The 15,656-nt window shown below is 39.0% G+C and overlaps 1 protein-coding gene and 1 long non-coding RNA gene across 3 annotated transcripts in view; one reads left to right on the top strand and one right to left on the bottom strand.

Annotated features, from left to right (window-relative positions):
* LOC126924870 (uncharacterized) overlaps positions 1-15,656 on the top strand; it is a 55,636-nt gene that overhangs the window by 29,001 nt on the left and 10,979 nt on the right. The window lies entirely within an intron of this gene.
* LOC126924838 (GAS2-like protein pickled eggs) overlaps positions 6,688-15,656 on the bottom strand; it is an 88,477-nt gene continuing 79,508 nt past the window's right edge. For both annotated transcript variants that reach the window (XM_050739749.1, XM_050739750.1), the window contains exon 8: positions 6,688-12,242. In XM_050739749.1, the coding sequence (XP_050595706.1) occupies positions 11,356-12,242 (887 nt within the window). In that variant the 3' untranslated portion in view covers positions 6,688-11,355. The remainder of the gene's footprint in view (positions 12,243-15,656) is intronic.

Raw genomic sequence — 15,656 nt, forward strand, 5'->3', positions numbered from 1 at the left:
CTGCGGTAGTTTAATTTTCGATATCCAAAGCTTTTAATTTACCAATCTTTTCAATATTTCAACATCCTAGACTTTAAATTCTAAAGATTATTTATTCGTGTGTTATCGTTTGTTTCCCAATGAGGTCCAAATAAATAATAAATAAATTACTTCTGGCATTGTTCAAGTGACTTTTATTTAAATATGAAATTTCATTTTCGTTCGCTAAACTCAAGTAAAATATCACCTTAATTTGTTATTTATTATACAATAGACAAATAAAATTTCACCCGACACTGTCATAAACAAAAGACAGCAACGTAGAAAATATTAGCGTACCTATCCTGTAGATCAAAATTTCATTCATACTGTTTCGCTCGCCCACATCACGCGGTTATCTCACTTTGCCAAATACCCTAAAGATTCATCTATGCAACATCACATACCGATCATCCTAACACCGCATACCGATCCATTCAGACACCTCGACGTGGCTATTATTTCATGCCCCAGGAACCCGTTTTTGTCTCGGCAGTCCTATTAATATCGCGCTATATAGCAATGTTTCTATGAATGAAAACCGCATTCCTCCGGGAGGCATTCGTTCGACACAGAACGAAAGCTGAGAGAGCAGAAAGTGGACGAAACAAAGGAACATAAAACGCGACGCGAGGCAAGAAAACGATGTTCGATCGTAAAGCCGCGGCTGTTAGTCGGCCTGTTCCCGAAGGTGCAATGGAGGCTGGAGGATGAAGAAGGGCGTAGGCTGTTGTTACGCGGTCTGGCACCACTTGTAAAAGGAGTCAGAGGCACCTGCACACCGCCCACGAGGAGAGAAACGCCAAGGGCCGGTTATCCCAGACGCTGGAGGTCGTGTTCGATATTACTCGAGAAACGGTGAACATCTTAACCCTTAACTGGCTAATATATCACATCCGTTGCGCCACTTTGCCTGGCCTTTTCCCTCGCTGGTCGCGATGGCCAATAGGGGGGCGGTGCCGAAACGATGTTATTAAGGGTGGCCATAAATAACGCGTTTCCTTCGCGACTACGTGAAATTAGCAATCGTATTTTCGACAAACATCTAACTTTCATCCTCCCTGAAACAAATTGCTTCGATACAAACCTTGATTCCGTTGATTCGAGGATGATTATAGCGTACTGCACGGATGTTGGTAGGGTTATCGGTAGACTGGCGTTCGTGCACTTTCGGCGGGCAATCTAAGGTGGTGAGGACGTGTTGGGTGTTATTAAAGTACTCCGGTGTTTAACTTCAACAATGTTTATTTCCGTGTCGAGTGTGCGACGTTTTAGATCATAACGCGAAGCACGTCAAATTCGAACAATAACGATGCAGAATTGATACAGACTTGATACCAACTAACCGTGACTATCGGTCTGTCTGACTAACCGCGCGACTACTAGCGACTACCGTGAACGACTCTGAACGACTCTGAACAACTCTGAACGACTCTGAACGACCCTGAACGACCCTGAGCGACTCTGAGCGACTCTGAGCAACCCTGAACGACTCTGAACGACTCTGAACGACTTTGAACGACTATCAACGAGCTTTCCCGAGCTTTTCCTTGTTTGCTTCCGAGGTGGGAAGAAAAGAGAAGAGTCCATAGGCAATAAAATAATAAATTTTCCCTTCGATGGCCCATGGGTTGTTTAGTAAGTTCCAGGATTTACTCTTTTACGACATGCTGTCCTCGGATATCGTTTCGCCGGTCATGTGGCCAGCACATATTCTTCAATCCTGGAACTTTCTCCACGGTCATGGGCTGCTACAAATCTGAGAGTGCGAGGATCCACGAAATGCATATAATATTTTTTTTGTTATTTAATTTGAACTTTACAATTTGTCCAGCTGGACACTTGGTAAATTTGTTTAACTTAATTGCTAAATAACATGTGGATGGCTACCCCCAGCGGGATACCATCTTCGAGTTTGACTATAATGAGTTTGAATTGCAACATTACGTTCCTCCGAACGAAACAAGATAAAAAGAATGAAACTTAAATGTGAAACATTAGTAGTGCCAAGTATTATCAAGTACCCTTTGGATATTTTATTATATTATAATAAAATAATAGAGCAATATTGCACGAACATTCACGGTCCAGTTAATTGACGAGATCTGTGAAGTTCTTGCGAGTAGATTTTTATGGACTTTCAAGGGAAGAGTCTTAATATCTTTTAGGCTATTTGGAAATCATAAACATCGATTAATTATCACGTAAATTGCCTAAGATTACGTACACTTTATAGCTTGAATTAGTGGTTTCAAGCACACCTGGATTGAAATATGTGACAGGAAAGTAGTGGTCTGTCCCAAATTCCTAGGAATCGATTAGAAAAAGTGGCATTGACGACTTAATTTATCCGATGTATCGAGGTTTTAAACTTTTATGGCTGCAACGGTAGCCGGTTTCTAGACACGTTAACGTTCCTTCCTGCGTTTATGAAAGATTTAGGCAATTCTGCTAATGTATACGTATTATCATAATGAACACTTATAATGTAGACACTATCATCCATAAGTATTTGCACACTCCATACAATTTGTATATATATTCACTTTTATTTATCATAAGCTACATCCTTATTCATCGCATATTAAATTTATGGAAATCAGCCGCCTATTTCTCAAAAATTGAATACTAACCGTGCATCAGGATAATGAGATCGCTACAGTCAGAGAAAGTGGAGTTAATTGATTTGTCTTTCGAGAAAATCAAATAGGCAAAGCGTGAGGATATTTTTGAACGATAGTGTACGTTGGCCTGGCCAACGTCGTTTTACTAAAACTTGATCGACGAACATTTGTCGAGAATTTGACCAATTAGGCAGAGCACCTCGACCGAGATACGTGGCGCGTTAAGAGCGAAGAAAACGAAGACACGACAGTGGAAGAAGTTATTAAGAAATTTGCATACCATAATGTTGGATAGTGTGTTGGTCCACTTCGTGGGCGTGACAAATTGAGCCTATAATTCTGTCCGCGACCTTACTATTAACATCGAACGTACACATACTGTACCGTATCATCAGTTTTTACTCACGTCGCGGATAATAAAACAAAACGCGGTGGAACTTTAATTAAAAAGCTATCTCCAGTGTTTTCCCAATTGAACGTTGAAGCAGACACGTCTGCAAGATGGCCGCGTTGATAAATGCACGGTAGAGATTACGCAATAAAGTATATTTATTCTGCGTAAGTGAAACCCGACGTCCTGGGGAGGGTCGTCTTTTTTCTGGCGAATTTTCATACATGAAAATGATCGAATTTGGCCAGAGGTGAGGTCGCCCAGGCCCGACAGCGTGGGAGGACTTTCACCTCGCCACTCAAACGTTCATTAAGAACCGAGTAAAAACGCGAAACATAATGCCGGCCGTCGTTAAAATTCCGAACGTCGACAAATCCACGCAAGCACCAGTCACAACTTATCGTCCGCCTTTGTCCTAACATCAGTCACATCAAGATATTCCAGAGACTTTTTGTTACTTTAGGAGAAGTTTGCACCTCTTTCAATACAACGTATCTTCGTAGACGTTGTCTTCGGATACCCAACAGATCGCGAAAATCAGTTTTCTCGAAAAGCCTGACACGCACAAGCTTCGTTCTACATTTCTGATCCATTTTTTGCACGCAGAATATGGAAAATTAATTTTGGAAGATTACAGTAAAATTCAGAAGAAATTTAAGACGATGTATCTTCGTACAGTTCTGAATATGTTTGAAGGCGAGCGTGAGGTGAACTTTCCAGGCGAACCTGTTCGAAATCGATCATTATCGATCTAAGTTTGCATCGCGAGTCCCAAAAAAGAAATATCGAAAATTCATAGTGAAATTCAGACAAGTTAAAAGACGGTGTATCTTCACAGACGCGTGTCCAACGATTTTTCAAAATCGGTTTTCTCAAAAACGAAGCTTCGTATGAAAAGAGCTCTACTTTTGCATAAACAATCACCTTCGAGTGTACAAAGAATGGCCCGTTTGTGTAACACTTTCGGCCTTCAGGGCCGAAATTAGTAGAAAATGGCAATGGTTGCGCGACGACAAATCAAACATGCAATCGCTGCATGGAATCTCGAAAATATATACGTATGCAGGTTTGGATTTGCGTACGCAGAGAACGTATGCTGCAATTTCCATGAGATCCCGCGGAGTAGCCAACGGAATGCGAAATGAACAGCCACGTTCGTTCATACGTATCGTTCAGCGTGTTAAATGAGAATCATTAGGGCGGCATAAGTGGATTTTCTAATTGCCGCCATTACTTTCCTGCGGTTACTTTGCATCGACAATTACGAGTCAGCTCCGGTAAACAATTTGCTCTGGCAACTGTGAACCAACTTGCCGCGAACTGAATTATATCGTTGTCGCAACGCTGCCGTGATAAACGCGAACGACGAGATGAATGAAGTGTAACATGTTTTTATGGTGACTTTTTCCGCTTGTAAATGACCATCGGGACCTATGGCGATTTATTAGTGGAAAACAGTTACAGTGGTTTCTAGAAATCAATATTTCAATGTCTCTGTGGTTAAGCGTTTCTACTTTCCAATATGTATAGCCAATATGTGCACGTATACGTTCAATACGCGTTTGGTTACGCAATAATTCAAAATTACAATGCGAGAATTTTTTAATTTTCTTTTTTTTTTTGCTACTTTAATGTAGTCGATCATTTTCTTACATTCCATGACCAAGTAGTAGACGTACGATCTGAAGTTGGTGACTTGGAACTTTTACTCTCGTTGTAGTCTAATATTTCATAGCTTCGAGTGTTTTATGTATTATATTAACACTTCGAACGTCTAAATTGCTCCACGCTCCTCAAATACTTTTAATTTCCTTGCGTTCTCGTATTCTACATTTACAATTGTAGCCTCTTGCAGTGCTTAAATTTTGCAATTACCACGAGCCCGAATTTCCCAGAATCTCAGTACTACAGAGCTCCGATTTCCCAACGCCCCAGCACCTCAAACCTTCAATTTCCCTGTACGTATGCACTTTCGATACTCGAAACTCTCAGTTTCTGTACGCTTCGGCGATATCTGAACGCTTCGATGATTTAAAATACCCAATTTCCCAATACTTGAAATTGCTCAACCTATGGAGCATCAACGGCAATCCAAAAAAAGTGTGTACCTACCAGCGATGTCTCACAAAACGTTCGCTAATCGTCTCCATTATTTGCAGTGTACACGATTCCTCGGATGGAATCGTCGTTGTTATTATCGAGGCTACCGGGGCCTGTCATAAATCTCCCGGCTTGCGGCCGGACGTTTTAAAAATGGCTCCCTTCCGAGATCCTCGTGTATCATAGTGGATGGAGCCGGCAGGCCCCAGACACACAGAGGAAACCGCGTGCTGACTCACGTATACACGCGTGCGGACTCACGCCGCCAATGTTGGGCCCATTGTTGGCGGCTGCTGGCTGTCCGAGAACAAGAGTCGTCTCGCCATATGCGGCAAGGACGCCGATGACTCCTGTCTATTGGGCCTCGTAACGGGCCTCACGCTCCTGTTTACCTCCGCTTAGAGCTTGCGTTATCGCAACAAAGTTCGCTATTGACACGTTAACGTGCCTGCAATTTCTTTTACACCTTATCCGATGTCATTGAAATGATGAAATGTCTTCTGGATTAAGCATTGTGTATGATGATTCATTTTTCGGCTATCGTGTTCGGTATTTTGGGAACTAAGAATTAAGTATTGGCATTGGGTGTAGCTGGTGTATTGGGTGTAATTATTCGTTTACTGAGTGTTTGATATTTTGAGAGATTTAAATATTGGCATTGGATGTAACTGGTGTATTGGATGTACGTATTCTTTGGGTATTTGATATTTTGAGATTTAGATATTAGGTGTTGGCATTGGATGTAACTGGTGTATTGGATATAAGTATTCGTTTACTGGCTATCGTGTTTGTTATTTTGGGAGATTTAAATATTGGCATTGGATGTAACTGGTGTATTGGACGTAATTATTCGTTTACTGGGTATTTGGTATTTTGAGATTTAGATATTAGGTGTTGGTATCGGATGTAGCTGGTGTATTGGATGTAATTATTCGTTTACTGGGTATTTGATATTTTGAGAGATTTAGATATCAGCTGTTGGCATTGGATGTAGCTGGTGTATTGAACGTAATTATTCGTATACTGGATATTTGATATTTTGAGAGATTTAGATATCAGCTGTTGGCATTGGATGTAGCTGGTGTATTGGACGTATAAATATGTTTACTGGATGTCGTGTTTGATGATATTTTGGGAATTAAGAATTCGATATTGGTATTGGATGTAACCGATGTTTCATGGTCTTCGTATAGCATCCAATACTTTGGATATTGATGCGAACATAGTCGGTTCTATACGTGACAGTGTATGAATTATTAGAATTCTATTATTATGTTTAGTATCTTGGAGAAATAATATTGCGTAATGATGACGAAAACTTGAAGTAAAGTATTTAGTTAACAGTTAGATAAATATGATAGGTGTGGTACCGTATCATCTTCCATAGCATCGTATGTGTGAATAATATATGAACTAAAATATTTAGTACTTGTATTTTGAGATAGCATATATAGTAAAATAATGCCATAAGAATAAACTATATTCGAAATTATGTTAGAAACTATATATGTACATACGGTAATAGAACAATTACTTAAAGAAAAAGCGGTACAATGATTTTGTCAAAGCTTTTTATTGTTTTTTTTTTATGCAAGTTTTCTCTCAATTTACAACTTCTCGTAGATAAAATGATATAACGTAACATACTCAACGTTGCGTATAATAATCATAATAATCAATCAGCATCGTCACCATCTCTGACAATGATGATAATAATATCGTAATAATAATAATCGCAATAATAATAATGATCATTCTTAATAAGAATAATAGCGATAGTTCCGCAATTCTTGCAATAATAATATTAATATTGGTAATCATCGATATTATTTATTTCTTGTCATTTTGCGGACAAACACCGCAGCTGCATGGGGTTATGAAGCTTAGGCTTAAAAATACGAATGGGGATGTTCACCCCCGCGTTCGAGACTTTGAATATCTACGAGCAATTTTGTAGCATGCCTTCCGGAACGAACTGTGGCCTCTAATATTCTTTATTCCTTTTTTTTTAACGCTTCTTTTATAAGAAGAACAGTTCGGACGTTTCCTCGATGGAATTTCCTCGAGGAAATAGCGCTTTGTCGAATTGGAAATCTTTGCCCGAGAACCGCTTTTGGACGGGAAATATTTTACAATATTTTCTTGGACGTGCAATTTTTTACGTATTTTTGTTTATTCACTAATTTTTTTTGCAAGCTTTTCTGTCATTTTTTTGTAAAAAAAATCGCGCTTCTATAAAGTAAAATTATAACTAAGTAGGAGTTAAAATATTTTTCTTGAAACCGATTGATATTGTTCATCTTTGAAGACGTTTTTCGTTAACCACGATATAGAGAACGCTTACTTTAAAACGAAGTATGTATCTTTGGCATGCATTATATAGAACAAAGAGATAAAAGAAGAAAGAAAATTTTCATAAGAAGGTACCACGTGGTTTAAAAAACGTCTTCAACAGCGATCTCAATTCCAAATAGGTCGCCGATCTTAATTACCCGAAGATCAAAAATAAAAAAAAGAAAAAAGGAAGAAAATACTTGGAACCTTTCGCTTTTCAAGTATCGAAGAAATCTTTTAAACGAAACAATATTTTCTATCTGATTGGAAACATAATTTTTAGATCATACGGTGTTTCATAATGTACCCCCCAAAAAAATAAAAAATAAAAATACAAAAGAAGTAAAAACTAAAAGAAATTCCTGTTTTAAATATTACATTCACAAAATTTGTCTCCACATTTATGAAACTCCCTGTACGAACTAAATCTCAAACCTCGTTCTCTTGAAAAGCAAACAGCCCGCGAACTAAAATAAAAACGCAGTAAAATTAAAGAAATGTCAAATGAAAATAATCCACGCATCGTTCGAACGTCACAGAGGCGACACACAGTAACTTCCGGAAGTGCACCTAACGCGTCTTACTAAAAAATAATTCCCTTTCTTTCTTTTTCCTTATATCGGGCATACGTACGTTTCGCGTTACAATCTCTACTCGAACATCTGGTCAACAAAATAAACTTCTCTGTCTTCCTGCCGGAAGTGTACCTCTTAATTCGTAATCGGCGGGGACCAGAGTTTCCGTGGCGGGACGTAGTCCTTATCGAAGAATCTTCGAGAGGAAACGAAACATCGAAAAACTTGGAGAGGCCGACCTTAGGCCGTAAGGACACGATTTCTCTACTAGGCTATTATAAAAAATATTAGCTTCACACTTTCAGCCTCTTTCATCTTAAGTTCGCTTAAGTTTCACTCGCGCGTCTCGCTTCGAAACAATTTTTGATTAAACGCTATTATGATATCTCGAAGTATTTTGAATCGGTGGTGGACGCAGAGATTTTGTAATATTCTTTTCTCTTTATTCTATATATTTAGAAATTTCCCAAATCTCGTTTGCAACTATAGAACTGAAAATTTGGAATTACAAATTTGGAGGTTAGAATATATGTAGTATAAAAAGCTTAAGTAACTGATAATCATTTTCGTATTCATTTTCGAATTTTTCGATCTTTTCTTGTAACTAGGAAATCGAGAAGTTAGGATCGAAGATTTAAAGGTTAGAGTCAGCGCTACGTGCAATGTCTTTTATGAAAATTTTCCCAATCTTTTCAATTTTCAATTAAAAATTGTAGAATTAAAAAGGAAATTCATCAAATTTCTTGACCTTGTTCCAGAATCAGAAATGTGTGTCTTTAAAAATAGAACATAACCTAATTGACATTGACTCTTCCACACGAGGTACCAAATACTCACTCACTCGAGTTACATTCTGTTGAGTAATATATAATTAATTTACAGACGTTCAATTCTGCAGCAAGGACACTACGTACAATTCTTATGCAAAAATTTCCCTGTAAACTTTCATTTTTCTAGTTTCCATGAAGCTGACACGCGAAAACTGAAACACGTCCCGCCCGGACGCCATTTTCCCCTCAAGACACTTGATACAAAATGCCGCTACGCTCGCGTTTTGGTATAAAAAACATTGAAACATTGGAATGGCGTTTTGTTCGACGACACGTCGCTATCTACAATAATGCAGTCTGTTTTCTGGGGTGAATTTGATTTCTTTTTTTTTTTTTCTTTCTTGCTAAGAAACCTTCGCTTCTCTCTCTTCTACTCCGTTTCTAACCTATTCCCTCCTCGACTCTGCATTGTTCTCGTCGTTTATTATCCTCCCATCCTCAAGAGAACTCGCAACGCGCAAATAAATCGTCTTTAATAAATATAACCGATAGACTATATAAATAAATAATTTCTCGCCGGCCCGACGGCCGTGGTGAACGATCGAACGTAGAAATTCTGACTGCGAAACCCGAGATCTTCTCGTCGATCCCCCGACGATCGTTTCTTCTTCAGCGACCGCGATCGTCGGAAGATCGCGATTTACGCTCGTCGACCTCTTATACGTACTAAGCTAATGAAAATGATCACGAAACGACGTGATTCTCTTTTTTCCTTTCCTTTCCTTGTTGTGATATAACTCGATGTAACTTGTGATCGATCTGTGAGATTCTGTTAGGTTAGGTTTGAAGAAAAAGCTTTGAAGTCGATATCGAAGAAGATTGTGTATTCGTTTTTCTGCAAAGTTTCATGCAATTTTTATGTTCATGTACGACTTTCATGATTCTATATTTAATCTCTCATAAAACTTTCTGTAATTTTCTTTTATTACCATATTACATGCCCCAAATCTTTTTCCAATACATAAATATTCAGCCCCCTATAATTCCTCGGTCGAAGAATGTCCATTAGCTCCGCAATAAAAAAAAAAAAAAAAAAGAAAAAGAATTCCCGGTAAAAGAATTCAATAAAGCAAAAGGGAAGGCTGCGAAGTATCGATCACAAGACACTCGGAAAAAAGAACGTATCACGACAAAAAAGAGAGATCGCGTCGCGTGTGTCCACGGTGCAAAGGTGCAATCTCTCGTCTCGGATGAATCGACGAGCTGTCAGCCGGAGTGCAATTAACTGACTGGAAGCAAATCGATCGGGAAGCCATTAACGCAAGAGCCGTACACCAGCTAATTGCCTGCTTGAATTCTGTCTGTTGTTCGTCAATCGAAATCGTTGTTGTTCATCGACGAGACGAGTCTCCCTCGCCCTTACCTACCTAACCTACCTTTCTTCTTTTTTTTTTCGTTCCCTTCCATGTCATCATTTCAGCTTCTCTGTCATTCTTTCTCTCCCATCGTTTTTTTCTTCTTTTTTTCATTTTTGATCTGTTTTTTCAATTTTTTTCATTTTTATTTTTGATCACCTTATAATCTTACTTGCATCACGAACGTCATCTCGTTCAGCACCATCCAAGCACCACCTCGATATACACGTGACTCCTACGAACTAACTGATCGACCCCGTACCGTTAAGGCCCGTTAAGCTTCCACTCTAATCGGACACCTTCGATCTGCTATCGCACGACACGTGGAAACGCGGATTTTTTTACATTTCAAAACGGGGATGTTTGGGATTTTTGTGAACCGTGCACAGGTGAGAAAAGGCTGATTCACCCTTTAAGCATCGTTTCGCGGTGTTTAGGTATAAAGGGATTTTCTCTTCTTCAAGGGGGAAAAGAACGTGATTTCTATTCCTCTAAGATAATTCACAATAGAAAAGGGAATAATTTTTCTAAAACTCTTTCAGTAAAAGCGTTGCTATTTACAAAATGTTCCAAGAGAAAAGAAATCTCCCAAGCACCATAGAGACACGTTTCATGAAATTACAGGGTTCCCAGAATTAGACCAAAGGGAACTATCTAACCCCGAAGCATCAGTTAGGCCCATTTCGACCAGCGATTATTTATCAATGCAATTGGGATGAGTAGTCTATACTAATTCAGGAAATCTGCATGTAGAACTGTTTCGACCAATGTTGATCATTGAACGATGCAACAGAGACACCAATGTTACGCTAATTCGGGAAACACTGCATTTAAAATTAGGATCATCCTAACCTCACTCTTTCCCTTACTTAAACACCTTCGGAATCACCATTTCTCACCTTGCAACACCTTTCACACCCACGTCTCGTCACGTGTCCACGTATAATCAACAGAGAATCTGCTAAATCTAGGGCGTCACGAGCAAGGAAGCAGCGAGAGCACTGGCGAGGCTCCGCGTACACACAGTCCAGCCTATGGGCGATCGAGGAGCCCGATGACCTCGAGGACACGCTCTGAACCAGCATCATCGTCGCCCTCTAAACGTTACTCGAAGCTCATAGAGAAGCTCTACATGCTGTCAGACGCGACAGACATCGGCCTCTTGTAAACTGGCGCCGGTATCCTAGAGAAACCTCCCCTCTCCGAGACAGGCTTGGGATCCTTTCTAGGACTGGCCGTCATCTGATTGTCCTGAGGCAACGCCACGGTCCCGTTACCATCGATCCACGCCCTGGTGAACTCCATATTCGCCACGCCATCTCCAGAACTATGCGACTGATAATCCCTCAAAAGATCCTGAAGCTTTTGAACCACTTCGCGTTCGTCTTGCAAGTGGCCAACCTTCTGTAGAATCTGCTCCAGAAGAGGATTCACCTTGGTGGGCGAAGATTGAAGAGATCCAGTGGTAACTTTGATTCTTCTTCCATTTCTGTCATATTGGATACCACCGTTGGAGTTTTGCCTAGGCAGACTTTGCCTGGCTGGACTTTTTCTGGTGAAATTAGGGGTGGTGGCACAGGTGGCTGGTACTTGAGGGTTCAGGAAGGTGTCTGATTGGATACTGGGTCTCTGTCGAGTCTGTCTACCGTTCCAAGTGTTACTACCACTCACTGGACTCTGACAGGTTTTTGGTATTGGGGATGCTTTGCTTAGACTGCCTGTTGGAGGTTTTCGAAGGCTGTTTCTGATGGTTCCTCGTTTGAGAGGACTTCCTTCTGGACTGGAATTGCTGTCTCTGGGTGTTTTACTGCCTGAGGAAGCTCTTGAGACGTTGCTGTTTTCGCGTACGATGGAATTTGCTCGAGGAGTTCGGTCCCCGGAGGAAGAGGCCACGCTTCTCGAAGGCGAAGCGCGGAGAGGACTGGCTGGGCCTATGCGAGTCTTTCGAAGGCCTGTCTCGATGCTCTCTGTCTCCACGCAGGACCTCTCCTCAGGTTCAGATTTCACGGGTTGCTCTGAAACAAGGGAAGAAAGAGGTGTTTCTTCTTTTCTTTTATTATTGAATATATTTTCGGTCTTATTGTAGAGATCGTTACAGTCCATAGGGTTCGACCTAGCTGTTGCAGAATTTCTGAAGATGGATTTGGGGAACGAGAGAGATATTTTTCTTGTATATATCATTTGAGTATAATGTGTGGGATTTATCATAGGTGAAATGATTTTAATATCGCGTTGCTAAATTTATAGGTTCATAGTTCTATAAAAGTCTTTAGAAGAATAGATGAAGAGATCCTAATTTCAATGAAATATAAATTCCATTTTCTGATTTGTTTAAATTATTGAAAGCACGTTTCCAAAAATTCAACGCCTTAAAATTCACATTACAATTCACAGTCTTATTATAATCTCTACTTATAACTCTCCTAAAATCATTAAATATACATTCTGGTTTGAAAGAGCAGAATTAGTTTATGAATGCGTTCGGTATACGCAATCGCGATTGCGTAACGACGAATCGCGTTGTTTCCGCGTGCAATCGCATGCAAATGTCAACCAGAGAGCGTCACCAGCTCCCTCCTCGCTGTTTATTCAAGCGTACTCGAGTGGATTTCGACGGGATTTAGGATTCGACGATCATCGCATAGCACTGCGTGGGCAACCTGCCGAATATACGGTCGACATAATCGCGTCTGAGTTTTTTATATCGCAATTTCGACCCCCCCCCCTCCCCAGCTGACATCGCCAATAACATTTCTCGCCAACTCTTTATTTAATAAACATTGTCGGCTGATTTTTCCGTGGATTTCTTAATCGGTAAAAAATGTAAAAATAATTTTATTCAAAAGGATATTTATCTTCCAAGCACAGTATGACTGTTCGGTCTTTTTGAATTCTGATGAATTTGAAATATTTTATAAATGAATTACATTGCTGTATAGAAAATTTATAATAATCTGTCTTTAATTTGCTCAGAATGTCTTAAATGTCGGATTTCTTAAAGGAAATAAGATTTAATTTAGAAAGCATCGAATTATACCATCGCGTTTGATTAAAAGTATCTTGCAAGTGCAAGACAAATTTCAGCAATCGATCGTTACCTGTAATACGCGCAATATCCCCATATAATTACGATTTTCTCGAAGAGGAAAATTTAACTCGCCACTTTCTTATCTTTACGATTTCCTTGTTCGGTGTAACTGTGCAATTTTAATCGTAGGAATTACGATTGCGTAATTTCTGTAATAGCACATGGAATCGTTCACGTGTACGCTCCTCATTAAAAGAAAGGAATACACCGGGACGGTCTTGTTGGGCGTAAAAGAAGCTATTAGTGGAGGTTTGCCAATTACAGACGTATAAATGCGTTTTACGTCGCGAGGACCAGTTCGAAGGAATCGTAAAACGCATCTTAATAGCTGGCGGGATCTTCGGTGTGTTGCCAAAAACAATTTTTACAAATGCTATTTCGGAAGAAGCATTTAGTATGCTCTGGACGCGTTCCAAGATAATTGACACATTTTTCGGCAATTTTTAGTTCTCTGGAGACGTAAATTGAGAATTAAATGAAAGTTCGGACGAGAGAATTATAGACTTTAATAGAAAAGTAAGAGATTGAGAAAATATTGAAGTAAAAAGTAACTCGAACTACTGAATTTTTACGAACCAGATATAACAAGTAACTTATTATAATCCATGATAAGAAACTTATCGGTTGAACAAAAGAATTTATAAGAACATAAGCTTGTTTATAGTGCGTCTAATCCAGGAATAGTCGAGTGAAGTAGTTCAAGTAAGTAACTATGTCTTCAAAGTGGACATACAAACGAATTTTATATAGAATTTTCTTTACAGAAATATACTTTAACGACACGTAATACTTAAAATAGCCGAGTATTTCAGAATTTGTAATCTTGTATTTGCAAATTATTGAAATTGTTAAATTACCAGATTCGCAAACTTTTACACTGCCAAGTCTCAAATATTTATTTAGATTTTAGAAAATTCCAAATTCCCAATCTTCGAACTGTACAAATTAGCAAAATTCCAAAATTTTAGTCTCTGTAAATACTAAAATCCCTTCTACCGTCTCAAGACTGACAAATTCTACATTTTTGAATCATCAACATTTTAACATTTCCATGTTTATGCCTTCGATACGCTCGCTTCAACGCATATCTACTTTCTCCTTCAAAATCACTTCTCCCTAACCTTCTCCACCCACAGTCTCAACCGAAAAGGAAATCGATTCATTTACAGAAGCCAATCACGGTAGCTCCACACCCATCGCTCTTCTAACGTAAACAAAACGCGCGCAATAACATACGTAATCGACAACGTCTCTTTTCATCGTCCATAGTAATCGAGCAACCCATTTTGGACCACCCTGTAGCTCATTAATATTCAAAGTATACAAATACATACACCTAACCTGACATTTAACTGGCTGTGAAGGATTACACGAAGAATGAGATATCTGTGTGCGCATATCGCGAAGCGTGGGCGATCTTCAACAACAACCTGTCCACGGAACAATCACCAGCGGTCGATCCTCGATAACGCTTTGCCTCGAATACCGTGATTCACGCACTTGACACATACTCTGATCTTTCCACTCGGAGCAACGGTTTCCGCGTACTACTACTCTCGTACCTACTTTACTTGCCTTTGAAAATTCAATTTCTTTCTTTTCTTTTTCGTAACGAGGAATTGTCTGAAAAAGAGGTTAGGTTAGATTTGAATAAATTACGGTTTCGCGTACCGCTGCTTACGTAGCTTCTTTATTTGTCTTTGAAAATTCATTCTCTTCCTTTCTTCATCACGAAAAATTGTTTGAAAAGGAGGTTAGGTTATATTTGAATAAATTACGGTTTCGTATACTAGCATTTCCGCAGCTTCTGTATTTGCTTTTTGAAAATTTCATTTCTCTCCCCTTTTCCATAACAAAGACTTGTTTGGAAAGGAGGTTAGGTTAGGTTTGAATATATTACGGTTTACTGTGCTACTATTTTCATAGCTTCTGTGGCTGCCTTTGAACATTTAATTTCTTTCGTCTTTCTGAAGGAAGAATTGTTAAAAAGAGAGTTAGGTTAGGTTAGATTAGCTTTAGGTAAGAATTATTGGTACGTAGGTTAGTTTCGCTAAAATGAAGATGGCAGTAATTCGAGAATTTAAATCCAATTATTAAGTTTTTATTTCTAGATGATAGATAACTGGGGTATTTTTCTAGCGAATCTTTTCTTTTTTAAATTACTCACGGAAATCAAGATTGTAATGAAAATTGTAGGGAGTATTTGACTTTGATGGTATTTTTAAGATCTGACAATTTTATTAAAAATGTGTGAAATGCTGAAGTATTGTCACCATGTCAAATATAGATATATGTATTTTAGTTTTCATAAATGTTTATTTTTGGAATTTGATCATACTTG

Source organism: Bombus affinis, chromosome 15 (assembly GCF_024516045.1).
Source record: "Bombus affinis isolate iyBomAffi1 chromosome 15, iyBomAffi1.2, whole genome shotgun sequence".
Taxonomy (NCBI): Eukaryota; Metazoa; Arthropoda; class Insecta; order Hymenoptera; family Apidae; genus Bombus; species Bombus affinis.